The 13,472-nt window shown below is 47.5% G+C and overlaps 1 protein-coding gene across 1 annotated transcript in view; it reads left to right on the top strand.

Annotated features, from left to right (window-relative positions):
• Window positions 1-12,877, top strand: part of PSMD4 (proteasome (prosome, macropain) 26S subunit, non-ATPase, 4) — a 19,288-nt gene extending 6,411 nt beyond the window's left edge. Inside the window, exons 5-13 of the mRNA XM_011973551.1 lie at window positions 7,873-8,013; window positions 9,324-9,438; window positions 10,236-10,322; window positions 10,568-10,636; window positions 10,796-11,011; window positions 11,402-11,510; window positions 11,708-11,839; window positions 11,921-11,988; window positions 12,583-12,877. Of these exons, the coding sequence (XP_011828941.1) occupies window positions 7,873-8,013; window positions 9,324-9,438; window positions 10,236-10,322; window positions 10,568-10,636; window positions 10,796-11,011; window positions 11,402-11,510; window positions 11,708-11,839; window positions 11,921-11,988; window positions 12,583-12,753 (1,108 nt within the window). The 3' untranslated portion in view covers window positions 12,754-12,877. The remainder of the gene's footprint in view (window positions 1-7,872; window positions 8,014-9,323; window positions 9,439-10,235; window positions 10,323-10,567; window positions 10,637-10,795; window positions 11,012-11,401; window positions 11,511-11,707; window positions 11,840-11,920; window positions 11,989-12,582) is intronic.
• Window positions 12,878-13,472: the final 595 nt, after the last annotated feature.

The following is a 13,472-nucleotide window of genomic DNA, read 5'->3' as shown; positions in this document are numbered from 1 at the left end:
TCATGGGCGAGAGGCGGCCCTGGGCCCGGAGGTTAGGAGCCCGCTGGAGTCCCTGAGTCATCCCGGGGCCGTGGAGTGGCAGACAGTCCCTGGTTACCCCTCTCACCCCCAGGGGGACGGTCATTGACCGGTCATTCCTGCTGCCTTTCTCTGTTCTAGCGCCGTCTTCTCTAGAGCAGCCCGGGTCTGTCCTTAGCCACAGTTCTGCTTCTCGGACTCATCGTAATAGTTTTCTGCCCTCCTTTCTTCGCAAAATAATGTCTATTAGAAAAATAGATTATTAATCCCTTCCTCTCCCCATTCCCTCGTCTCTAACTTCATTACCTTTCCCTGTGTCATCTTCAAAGGTACCATTTACAGATTGCTTTTTATGTATCAGTCATTTTGTTTATCTCACTTAAACCTCACAACCACACCTTAAGGTAAATTATCTCTCCGTTTTACGGTTCAGGATACCGAGTCTCAGCGATTTTGAGTGATTTGTCCAAAATCACACAGCTAGTTAAGTGGTGGAGTCAAGATTTAAACCCAGGGCTGTCTGACACAAAGGCTTTATCCGGTGAGGTAGCTGTCTTCGTCAGTCTCAGGCTTGGGCTGAGTACCTATTAGGAGTCACATTAGATGGGGAGGACATAAATTTTTGCAGGATTGCAAGAGTTCCTTCTACCTGTAATCATTGAATGTAATACAGAATAGTTGACGAACACAAATCACCAATTGGGTGAGACAGACACCTATGAGATTTCGTCTTTTTAGTTTTTTGGGGGAGCATAGCGTTGCCAGGTAACATACAGGATGCCCAGTGAAATTTGAATTTCAGATAAACGATGAATAATTTTTTTTTGAGACGGTCTCGCTCTGTCGCCCGAACTGGAGTGCAGTGGCCCAATCCGGCTCACTGCAGCCTCCGCCTCCTGGGTTCAAGTGATTCTCAATGATTGAACTAATTTACACTTGCACCAACGGTATACCAGTGTTCTCTTTTCTCGCAACCTTGCCAGCTTCTTTTTTGACTTTTTAGGATAGCCATTCTGACTGGTGTTAGGTGGTATCTCATTGTGGTTTTGATTTATTTGCATTTCTCTAATGATCAGTGATACTGAGGTTTTTTTCATATGCTTGTTGGCCGTATAGTATGTCTTCTTTTGAAAAGTGGCCAGGCGCGGTGGCTCAGGTCTGTAATGCCAGCACTTTGGAAAGCCGAAGTGGGTGTATCACCTGAGGTCAGGAGTTCCTGACTAGCCTGGCCAACATGGTGAAACCCTGTTTCTACTAAAAATACAAAATTTAGCCAGGCGCGGTGGTGGGCACCTGCAGTCCCAGCTACTTCGGAGGCTGAGGTGGGAGAATCGTTTGAACCCCAGAGGTGGAGGTTGCAGTGAGCCGAGATGGTGCCACTGCACTCCAGCCTGGGCGACTGAGTGAGACTCCCTCTCAAATAAATACATAAATAAATAAAAATAAAGTATCTGATATCTGTTCATGTCCTTTGCCCACTTTTTTTTTTTCTTTTTGAGATGGAGTTTTGCCCTTCTTGCCCAGATTGAGTGCAGTGGTGCCATCTCAGCTCACTGCAACCTCCGCCTCCTGGGTTCAAGTGATTCTCCTGCCTCAGCCTCCTGAGTAACTGGGATTACAGGTGTCCACCACCATGCCCGGCTAATTTTTTGTATTTTTAGTAGAGACGGGATTTCATCATGTTGGCCAGGCTGGTTTCAAACTCTTGAGCTCAGATGATCCACCCGACTCAGCCTCCCAAACTTCAGGGAATACAGGTGTTGAGCCACCACGCCTGGCTCCTTTGCCCACTTTTTTTTTTTTGTTCTTACTGCCCAGGCTGGAGTGCAATGGCACAATCTTGGCTCACTGCAACCTTCGGCTCACTGCAACCTCCACCTCCCGGGTTCAAGCGATTCTCCTGCCTTAGCCTCCCGAGTAGCTGGGATTACAGGCATGTGCCACTATACCTAGCTAATTTTGTGTTTTTAGTAGAGACAGGGTTTCTCCATGTTGGTCAGGCTGGTCTCAAACTCCTGACCTCAGGTGATCCACCCGCCTCAGCCTCCCAAAGTGCTAGGATTACAGGCGTGAGCTACTGTGCCCGGCCCATCTTCCAGGATTTTTATAGTTTTGAGTTTTACAGTAAGTCTTTAATCCGTCTTCAGTTAATTTTTGTGTATGGTTTAAGAAAGGGGTCCATCTTCAATCTTCTGCATATGGCTAGCCAGTTATGCTAGCACCAGTTATTGAATAGGGACTCTTTCTCCTCACTGCTTTTGTCAGCTTTGTCCAAGAGCAGATGGTCATAGGTGTGCAGCCTTATTTCTAGACTCTCTATTCTGTCCCATTGGTTTCTGTGCCTGTTTTTGTACCAATACCGTGTGGTTTTGGTTATTGTAGTCCTGTAGTAGTAGTTTGAAGTTGGGTAAAGTTGCCTCCAGCTTTGTTCTTTTAGCTTAGGATTGCCTTGACTTTTCCGGCTCTTTGTTGGTTCCATACGAATTTTCAAATAGTTTTTTCTAGTTCTTTGAAGAATGTCCTTGGTAGTTTGATAGGAGTAGCATTGAATCTGTAAATTGCTTTGGGCAGTATGGCTTGTTTGTTTGTTTGTTTATTTATTTATTTATAAGACAGAGTCTTGCTCTGTCGCCCAGGCTGGAGTGCAGTGGTGTGATCTCAGCTCACTGCAACCTCCGCCTCCCAGGCTCAAGTGATTATTGTGCCTCAGCCTTCCAAGTAGCTAGGATTCCAGGCACCTGCCATTATACCTGGCTTATTTTTTGTATTTTTAGCAAAGATGGGGTTTGGCCATGTTGGCCGGGCTGGTCTTGAGCTCCTGGCCTCAAGTGATCTGCCCACCTCGGCCTCCCAAAGTGCTTGAATTACAGGTGTGAGCCACCATGCCTGGCAGTATGGCCATTTTAATGATACTGATTCTTCCTATTCATGAGCGTGGGATGTTTTTCCACTTGTTTGTATCTTCTTTATTTGAGCAGTATTTTGTAATTCTCATTGTAGAGATCTTTCATCTCCCTGGTTAGTTGTATTCCTAGGTTTGTTTTGTTTGTTTGTTTGTTTTGTTTGTTTTTCTGAGATGGAGTCTCGCTCTTGTTGCCCAGGCTGGAGTGCAGTGGTGCTATCTCGGCTCACTGCAACCTCCGCCTCCTGGGTTCAAGGGATTCTCCTGTTCCAGCCTCCCGAGTAGCTGGGATTACAGGCGCCTGCCACCATGACCAGGTAATTTTTTTTCTGTATTTTTAGTAGAGATGCGGTTTCATCATATTGGTCAGGCTGATCTCGAACACCTGACCTCAGGTGATCCGCCCGCCTCAGCATCTCAGAGTGCTGACATTACAGGCGTGAGCCACCGTGTCCAGCCAAGGTATTTTATTATTTTTGTGGCAGTATGCACGTAGTTCTTTTTTTTTTTTTTTTTGAGACCCAGTCTCGCTCTTGTTGCCCAGGCTGCAGTGCAATGGTGCGATCTTGGCTCACCGCAGCCTCCGCCTCCCAGGTTCAAGCGATTGTCCTGCCTCACCCTCCCTAGCAGCTGGGATTACAGGCATGTGCCACCATGCCCCGCTAATTTTGTATTTTTAGTAGAGACGGGGTTTCTCCATGTTGGTCAGACTGGTCTCGAACTCCTGACCTGGTGATCCGCCCTCCTCAGCCTTCCAAAGTGCTGGGGTTACAGGCGTGAGTCACCACTCCCGGCAGTATGCACATAGTTCTTGGCCCCATGTGGGGCATCATGGGGAACCTACTGTTGATGTGACTGCCCTACGCATGTGCCATTGTATTACCCTTTTTGAGTGTGCTTTTTTTTTTTTTTTTGGGAGACAGGGTCTCATTCTGTTACCTAGGGTGGAGTGCAGTGGTGTGATCTTGGCTCACTGCAGCCTCGACCTCTAGGGCTCAATTGATCCTCCTGCCTCAGCCTCCTGAATAGCTGGGGCTATAGGCACACACCACCATGCTCAGCTAATTTTTGTATTTTTTGTAGAGATGGGGTTTTGCCATATTGATCAGGCTGGTCTTGAACTCTTGGGCGGCTCAGGAGAGCCTCCCTCCTTGGCCTCCCTAAGTGCTGGGATTATAGGCATGAGCCATCACACCCAGCCTGTATTCTCTTTTAAAATAAAGGTTTTGGCGGTAATCCCAGCTACTTAGGAGGCTGAGGCAGGAGGAGGGGTTAAGCCCAGGAGTTTGAGGTTACAGTGAGCTGTGATTTCACCACTGCTCTCCAGCCGGGGTGACAGAGCAAGATTCTGTCTCAAAAAATATGTGAAATGGCCAGGTGCAGTGGCTCACACCTGTAATCCCAGCACTTTGACAGGCTGAGGCGGGCAGATCATCTGAGGTCAGGAGCTCAAAACCAACCTGGCCAACATAGTGAAACCCTGTCTCTACTGAAAATACAAAAATTAGCCCGTGTGGTGATGCATGTCTGTGGTCCCAGCTACTCGGGAGGTTGAGGTGGGAAGATCTATTGAGCCTGGGAGGTTGAGGCTACGGTGAGCTATGACTGTGTTTGAACCTGTGCCTGCGCTTGAAACTGTGCCTCAACACTATCCTAGACAGGTTGAGTATTCCCTATCTGAAATGGCTAGGACTAGATGTGTTTCAGATTTTGGATTTTTGTCAGATTTTGGAATATTTACATTATACTTAACCAGGGGAGTATTCTTAATCTGGAGGTCTGAAGTGCTCCAGTGATAGTTTCCTTTTTTTTTTTTTTTTTTTTGAGATGGAGTCTCGCTCTGTCGCCCAGGCTGGAGTGCAGTGGCCGGATCTCAGCTCACTGCAAGCTCCGCCTCCCGGGTTCACGCCATTCTGCTGCCTCAGCCTCCCGAGTAGCTGGGACTACAGGCGCCTGCCACCTCGCCTGGCTAGTTTTTTTTTTTTTTTTTTTTTTTTTTTTTTTTAGTAGAGACAGGGTTTCACCGTGTCAGCCAGGATGGTCTCGATCTCCTGACCTCGTGATCCGCCCGTCTCGGTCTCCCAAAGTGCTGGGATTACAGGCTTGAGCCACCGCGCCCGGCCGATAATTTCCTTTGAACATCATGTCAGCATTCAAAAACTTTCTGATTTGGGGCATTTTGGATCTCAATCGTTTCTGATTAGGTGTACTCAACCTGTATTCCCTTTTCTATTAATACTTGTTTTCTAGTACCTTCTTAATTACCTCTCTTTACCATTTTTGATTTATTGCCAGACAAAGCATACTAAAGAAAAAAAATTGACACAAGCTTATATTTTTCTTGCCAATAGAAATGAGATGTCTTGGCCAGGTGCCGTGGCTCACACCTATAATCCCAGCACTTTGGGAGGCCAAGGCAGGAGGACTGTATGAGTCTAGGACTTTGTGACTAGCCTGGGCAACAAAGTGAGACTCTATCTCTGTAAAATGAAAAATAAATGAAAATTTTTTTTTTGTAGAGACCGGGTCTCCCTGTGTTGTCCAGGCTGTTCGCCAACTCCTGGGCTCAAGCGATTCTCCCTTCTCGGCCTCCCAAAGTGCTGGGATTACAGACGTGAGCCACCATGCCCAGCCTAAAAAATAGATAAAATTTTAAAAAGAAGAAATGAAGGCCAGGTGCAGTGGCTCACACCTGTAATCCCAGTACTTTGGTAGGTTGACATGGGTGGATCATCTAAGGTCGGGAGTTCGAGACCAGCCTGACCAACATGGAGAAACCCTGCGTCTACTAAAAATACAAAATTAGCGGGACGTGGTGGTGCATGCCTGTTATCCCAGCTACTTGGGAGGCTGAGGGAGGAGAATTGCTTGAACCTCGGAGGCAGAGGTTGCGGTGAGCCAAGATTGTGCCATTGCACTCCAGCCTGGGCAACAAGAGCGAAACTCTGTCTCAAAAAAGAAAGAAAGAAAAAAAAAGAAAGAAATGAGGTATCTCATCTAGGGCACTGCTTCCGTCCGTTAGCACAGGTAGAACCTTAACTATTAGAGCTCTTAGGGACCTCAGAGGTCATCAAGAATTGATCCTTATAGGAGCTTATATAACTGCATCACTTACCTGCCTTCTTTTGGTCTTTGAGAAACTCGAGATTATATTTCACATTATCTGGATGCTTTTAGATCATGAAAAGTTGCAGGGATCTAAGGTGAGACTTCAGATCCACAAAACCTCATTTTTACCATTCAGTTCAGCTGTCGAAGCTGTTAAGCATTTAATGAGGATTGGATTGTACTTTTCTGCATTCAGTGCTGCCAAGTGTGTGTTATTTTATAGACTTTTTTTTTTTAGGTAGTGGCACGATCTCGGCTCAGTGCAACCTCCACCTCTCGGGTTCAAGTGATTCTTCTGCCTCAGTTACCCAAGTAGCTGGGATTACAGGCGCCTGCCACCACCCCTGGCTAATTTTTATATTTTTTAGTAGAGATGGAGTTTCACCATGTTTGCCAGTGTGGTCTCAAACTCCTGAGCTCAAGTGATCTGCCCGCCTCAGCCCCCCAAAGTGCTGGGATTACAGGTGTGAGCCACCACGCCTGGCCCTATTTTATAGTTTTTTTTTTTTTTTTTTTTTTTTCCTGACGGAGTCTCACTTTGTCGCCCAGGCTGGAGTGCAGTGGCGTGATCTCAACTCACTGCAACCTTGGCCTCCCGGGTTCAAGCAATTCTCCTGCCTCAGCCTCCTGAGTAGCTGGGACTACAAGTGTGTACCACCACGCCTCGCTAATTATTGTATTTTTAGTAGAGACGGGGTTTCACGATGTTAGCCAACACTGGACCCGAACTCCTGACTTCAAGTGATACACCTGCCTCCACCTCCCAAAGTGCTGGGATTGCAGGCATAAGCCACCATGCCCAGCCTATTTTATAGATTTTTTTTTCTTTTTTTTTGAGACGAAGTTTTGCTTTTGTTGCCCAGGCTACAGTGCAATGGCGTGATCACCACAACCTCCACCTCCTGGGTTCAGGTGATTCTCCTGTCTCAGCCTCCCAAGTAGGTGGGATTACAGGCATGTGCCACCATGCCCAGCTAATTTTTAATTTTTAGTAGAGACAGGGTTTCTACATGTTGGTCAGGCTGGTCTCGAACTCCTGACCTCAGGTGATCTGCCCGCCTCGGCCTCCCAAAGTGCTGGGATTACAGACGTGAGCCACCACGCCCAGCTATAGATATTTTTAAGTTACCTTCTTCATTTCTTGTATTTGGATTACTGCCATTTAATGGGAGGGTTAAATTATTTATCCATGACAAAGCTTAGTAGCACTTAAGTGCAGCTTATAAGAAGGTGCTGTGGTTCATCAGTAGATCACCACCTTTGGAGCTCATCAGAATCACTTTGTAAAGATTTAAAAATTTTTTTGGCTGGGCACAGGTGAAACAGGTGATTATCTGAAACACAGATAACAGGTGGCTCACACGTGTTATCCCAGCACTTGGGGAGGTAGAGGCAGGAGGATCACTTGAGCTCAGAAGTTCAAGACCAGCTTGGGCAACATATTTAGACCCCTGTCTCTACAAAACAATTTAAAAGGTAGCTGGGCGTGGTGGCTCGCACCTATAATCCCAGCTACTTGGGAGGCTGAGGTGAGAGGATCACTTGAGCCCAGGAGGTGGACGCTGCAGTGAGCCATGAGTGCACCACTCTACTCCACCTGAGTGACAGAGCAAGACCCTGCCTCAAAAAAAAAAAAAAAAAAAAAAAATTCCTCATTGGTTATTCTGAGTCAATAAATGTGGGCTAAGGCTTGATCATCTGTAGATTTAAAAAAGGAAAAAAAAGCTACAGGTGATTCTATGAAGACTGAGAGCTGCTGCTATAGGGGGCCCCTGGAACTGGAGAGAAGGCTTTGGAGAACTTCTACATTTCTTCTCTCTTGTCCTTCAACTCTAATCTGACAGTGTGGACAACAGTGAGTATATGCGGAATGGAGACTTCTTACCCACCCGGCTGCAGGCCCAGCAGGACGCTGTCAACATAGTTTGTCATTCAAAGACCCGCAGCAACCCCGAGAACAACGTGGGCCTTATCACACTGGCTAAGTATGGGGGACAGAGGAGGAGGGGACTCAGTAGGTGGGTGGTTGTTACATGCTACTCTTCTGTAGATTCCTTGAGGCTGCTTTTGCCCATCACCTTCCTAGATTGCCTTCTTCACTTTTTAGTGTAAATGTTAATAGCAACTTGTTTTTTGTATTAACCTGCTCGGTTTAATTTAATACAGTACAGAAGCTAAATCTCCTGGGGTGAAATTTCTGTTTCTTTTTATTGTTTGTTGGGCAGGGCTAGGGTAAGGGGTGAAATTTCATAATATATTTTAAAGTCAGTGAAAAGTGATTTTGGGCTGGGCGCAGTGGCTCACGCCTGTAATCCCAGGAGTTTGAGACCAGCCTGGGTAACAGGGCAAAACCCTGTCTCTACTAAAAATACAAAAATTAGCCAGGCGTGGTGGTGGGTACCTGTAATCTCAGCTACTCAGGAGGCTGAGGCAGGAGAATCGCTTGAACCCGGGAGGCGGAGGTTGCAGTGAGCCAAGATCATACCACTGCACACCAGCGTGGGTGACAGAATGAGACAAAAAAAAAAAAAAAAGAGAAAAAGAAATTTTTGGATCAGAGCCCCTAGGCATATATCACACATCCTTTTACCCTAAAAGTGTTTTGTTTTAGGAACTGATAATTCTTAAATGAGTAGCCTCCCACTCCAGTGTACATAGTGTTAGCTGGGAAAATGGGTCTGGAGGTGGAGAAGACAGGAGAGATACAAAGTAGCATCGTTATTTTGGTGGATTCTCAGGGCCCTGTGAGCCTTTAAAAGGAGTTAGGGGAAAACATTTGGAAGTAGAGGGCAGGTTTCTTACAAAGCCAACCACTTAATTATTTCTGTGCTTGGTTTCCATTAAATACTAGATATTTGATTAAGAAGAATAGAGGCCAAGCACAGTGGCTCACACCTGTAATCCCTGCATTCTGGGAGGCCAAGGCAGACGGATCACTTGAGGTCAGGAGTTCGAGACCAGCCTGGCCAACATGGCAAAACCCTGTCTCTACTAAAAATACAAAAATTAGCCGGGCATGGTGGTGCACATCTGTAATCCGAGCTATTCTGGAGACTGAGGCAGGAGAATCCCTTGAACCCAGGAGGCGGAGATTGCAGTGAGCCAAGATTGTGCCACTGCACTCCAGCCTGGGTGACAGAGCAAGACTTTGTCTCAAAAAATAAAAAAGAAGAATAGAGATTACTGTTAGAATAGAAATAGTGGTTATTATCCAGGTCTTTAAAGAAAACTCAGACACAGTTTAGAGGTAGTTGTGCTGACCTGAACTCACTGAAATGCTTTTCCTACATCCCAGTGACTGTGAAGTGCTGACCACACTCACCCCAGACACTGGCCGTATCCTGTCCAAGCTGCACACTGTCCAACCCAAGGGCAAGATCACCTTCTGCACTGGTATCCGCGTGGCCCATGTGAGTCCTACTGGGTTCTCTGGACTGTCTCTCCCTGCTCTGAGGTCCTGCCTCCATCATACTTATTTCTCCCCTGGATTCCTGAGCTAGGACCAGAGCAAGAAAAAGTTAACTTGGCATAGAAAGGATATGGGGGATGAGTCAAGGGTAGTTGAGGGTTGTAAGGGGAAAAATCCCTAGAATTGAGAATTAAGGTTAGGTGTGGTAGCTCACGCCTGTAATCCCAGCAGTTTGGGAGGCCAAGGGAGGAGGATTGCTGAAGGCCAGCAGTTTAAGACCTGGCACATAGCGAGACCGTGTTTCTCTTTTTTTTTTTTTTTTAAAAAAAAAAAAAAAGGCTGGGTGCGGTGGCTCACACCTGTAATCCCAGCACTTTGGGAGGGTCACCTGAGGTCAGGAGTTCGAGACCAGTCTGCCCAACGTGGTAAAACTCCATCTTTACTAAAAATATAAAAATTGGCCAGTACTCGGGAGGCTGAGGCAGGATAATCGCTGGAACCCAGGAGGTGGAGGTTGCAGTGAGCCGAGATCGTGCCACTGCACTCCAGCCTGGGTGACAGAGCGAGACTCCATCTCAAAAAAAAAAAAAAAAAAAAGGGAGAATTAACCTCCCTTCTTTATGCACAGAGAGTCATAGCAAAAAGGGAGGAATTGGGGGTGTTAAATCTTGTGTGAGCGTGATGGTAGATGGTATACTTGAGGTACAAAGAAACTGTAAGAAAACGGAACCGAGTGACAGAGGAAAGAGCTGAGTGATTTCTCTGGTTGACTCTGAGAACTTCCTCTCCCTTTACAAGCTGGCTCTGAAGCACCGACAGGGCAAGAATCACAAGATGCGCATCATTGCCTTTGTGGGAAGCCCGGTGGAGGACAATGAGAAGGATGTGAGTCCAAGTGGCAGCTGGGGAATGTGGGCAGCCAGTGTTTGGGACTGAGGTCTTTCATCCCTCAGGAGAACCTGGCAGAGGCATCAGGCTCATGACTTTGGGGAAAGGTGAATGTGGAGAATTCAGTTTTTCTGTTGTAGGACCTTGGGGAGGTCAATAGAGTTCTGTATGCTTTTATGCGGCAGGTCCTTCCCCCCTCGAGTATGGAACAGATTTCTTGATTTTTCTCCCCTTCTTCCCAGCTGGTGAAACTGGCTAAACGCCTCAAGAAGGAGAAAGTAAATGTTGACATTATCAATTTTGGGGAAGAGGTGAGTAGGGACTGATTGGAGGGCATTGGCTTAATTTGGTTATAAACAGAATGGTCCTTAACCCTGAGGAGTGTGGGCACTGTAGCAGAGTAGTATGGAAATGGCAAAGAACAGGGAGCAAGGCCTGAAGGAGGGCGTCCTGTGTTCTTTCCTCACCAGGAGGTGAACACAGAAAAGCTGACAGCCTTTGTAAACACGTTGAATGGCAAAGATGGAACCGGTTCTCATCTGGTGACAGTGCCTCCTGGGCCCAGCTTGGCTGATGCTCTCATCAGTTCTCCGATTTTGGCTGGCGAAGGTGGTGCCATGCTGGGTCTTGGTGCCAGTGACTTTGAATTTGGAGTAGATCCCAGTGCTGATCCTGAGCTGGCCTTGGTGAGCAAATGTTGACCCCAGGTAGAGCCCAAAGGCCCTTTTTTGTTCTTTTCTGGCACACACATCACAGAGCTTCTACTAGGCTGAACAGTCCTAGACACTCCCAGTAACTCATATTCCAAGACCTCCTTTTGCCCCCTCTTCCCTATACTTCTGTCTGATCTCTAGGAGCACTAATGTCAGACGCTTTCTTTTTCACTCCCCCTGATGAAAACCAAGGCTTCTCCCAAGTCCTTTTTAATCCCATACCACTGCTTATCCCTCCAGCTTCTCTGTGTGATAAACCAGAAGCTGCCCCTTTATGTTCCTTTCCTACAACCCAACTAACTTTCCCAGCTCCCTGTAGGAGTGAGGGCAGGGGAGCCCTGATTGTGCCCTGCTCTTCATCAGGCCCTTCGTGTATCAATGGAAGAGCAGCGGCAGCGGCAGGAGGAGGAGGCCCGGCGGGCAGCTGCAGCTTCTGCTGCTGAGGCCGGGATTGCTACGACTGGGACTGAAGGTGAAAGAGGTGGAATCTGAAGTCCTGGGACTGTGGGATGCTAAACATTGAAAGCTGGGTGTAGGCACTGCAGGGAGAGTGTGGAGGTCTGACAGAGTAGGAATATGTGGGAGGGCCGGGCTAGGGGAATGGCTTTGGAGGCTGGCCTGTGTGGATATGGCATCAATTCTACCCTGCTCCTCTTTTCCTTTTCCCAGACTCAGATGATGCCCTGCTGAAGATGACCATCAGCCAGCAAGAGTTTGGCCGCACTGGGCTTCCTGACCTAAGCAGTATGACTGAGGAAGAGCAGATTGCTTATGCCATGCAGATGTCCCTGCAGGGAGCAGGTGAGCCAGAGCCTGGGTGGTGCCTAGGCAGAGGGCTGGGATGAAGAAGGGTAACTGAACAGAGTGACCTCTCTTCCTCAGAGTTTGGCCAGGCGGAATCAGCAGACATTGATGCCAGCTCAGCCATGGACACATCTGAGCCAGCCAAGGTGAGACCCAAACCTGCCCTCGCGTCAGGTTTAAAGTCCTTGAATTTAGATCCTCATCCCTCTGAGGCTGGGAGCATTTCTACCATAGCTAAGTCCTTTGAGGAGCAGAGGGAAACACATGGATATGCATTTCTTACATGTAAACCTTGCTAAGGTAGCAATGCTAGTGGTCAAAGTTGGAGAAGTGTCCTCATGTTCTGTAATTTTCCTTCCTTGCTGGTGGGAGCAGCCTGGGCAGTTCTCTAGGATGTCTACCCAGGAGGGAGAAAAGAAGGTCTGGGAAAAAGAAAAAGGAGAACTGGGTGTCTTGAGAGCAGGAAACCTCAGTGTGATGGAATTTGTTTTTCTCCTCAGAGCTCAATTAACAGAGTTCTCAACAGGCGCCTCCTCTATTTGGTCAGTAATAACTGTTTGCATTCATGCCATAGAAAGGATTTTGCTGATTTGTCCTTTCCTTACCTCGGCCAGAGGTGCCCGAATCCCTACACAGTCAGAAGGCAGGGGAGCCCTGGCAGCGGCATGCTCCTGTCCTTCACACCTGCTTACTCCCTGCTGCTCCACACCCTCCCCTGAGCTCACACTGCCTGTTTGCAGGAGGAGGATGATTACGACGTGATGCAGGACCCCGAGTTCCTTCAGAGTGTCCTAGAGAACCTTCCAGGTGTGGATCCTAACAATGAAGCCATTCGAAATGCTATGGGCTCCCTGGCCTCCCAGGCCACCAAGGACGGCAAGAAGGACAAGAAAGAGGAAGACAAGAAGTGAGACTGGAGGGAAAGGGTAGCTGAGCCTGCTCAGGGGACTGCATGGGAAGCACGGAATATAGGGTTAGATGTGTGTTATCTGTAACCATTACAGCCTAAATAAAGCTTGGCAACTTTTTTTCCTTTCTTGCTTCAAATAGTGATGGTGTTGAGTGTGAGAGAGAGGAGGAGCACCTGGCCTAAAGAAGAGCCTTCCTTGTTGAGTTCTCCATGTCTCTCTTTCCACCTGTCTGGGCCTCCTAATGTGCCGGGATTACAGGCCCAGGAGCCGTATTTCCATTTCTAATGAACGAAGACCTTGTTTAAACCACCTTCTTGCCAATAACTTTTACTCTGCACTCTGACACAGCTGAACCCCAAGTGTGGAATGGTATTCAACCTTTTCAGTTTTTTCATGTGTACTTCTAAGGTTCGGCAAGTTTAAGTTATTTGGCCAAGGATATTTAGCTAATGAAGAGGTAGAACCAGGATCAAAATCCAGACTTGTCTCAGACCTGTCTCACCAGTTGAATCACCACCAAACAGTAGTTTCCTATTGCTCGCTGCCTTCAGTGACCCTGGTCAGCCCTGCAAGTCAGTTCCTTGTAGCAACTACTATACCTTCCTCTAATCCCCCATTACTCTCAACAGAGGCCTGACATCTTTACAGAGTCAAGGTCTTGAGGCAGGAAGCTCTGGCTCCCTCCTTCCCGCCAGCACCTCCCTGCATCAGTTATGCTG

This window comes from Mandrillus leucophaeus, unplaced genomic scaffold, assembly GCF_000951045.1.
Source record: "Mandrillus leucophaeus isolate KB7577 unplaced genomic scaffold, Mleu.le_1.0 Scaffold139, whole genome shotgun sequence".
In the NCBI taxonomy this organism is placed as follows: Eukaryota; Metazoa; Chordata; class Mammalia; order Primates; family Cercopithecidae; genus Mandrillus; species Mandrillus leucophaeus.
Note: the sequence above shows the minus strand (reverse complement) of the source record. Positions and strands in the feature narration are given on the sequence as shown.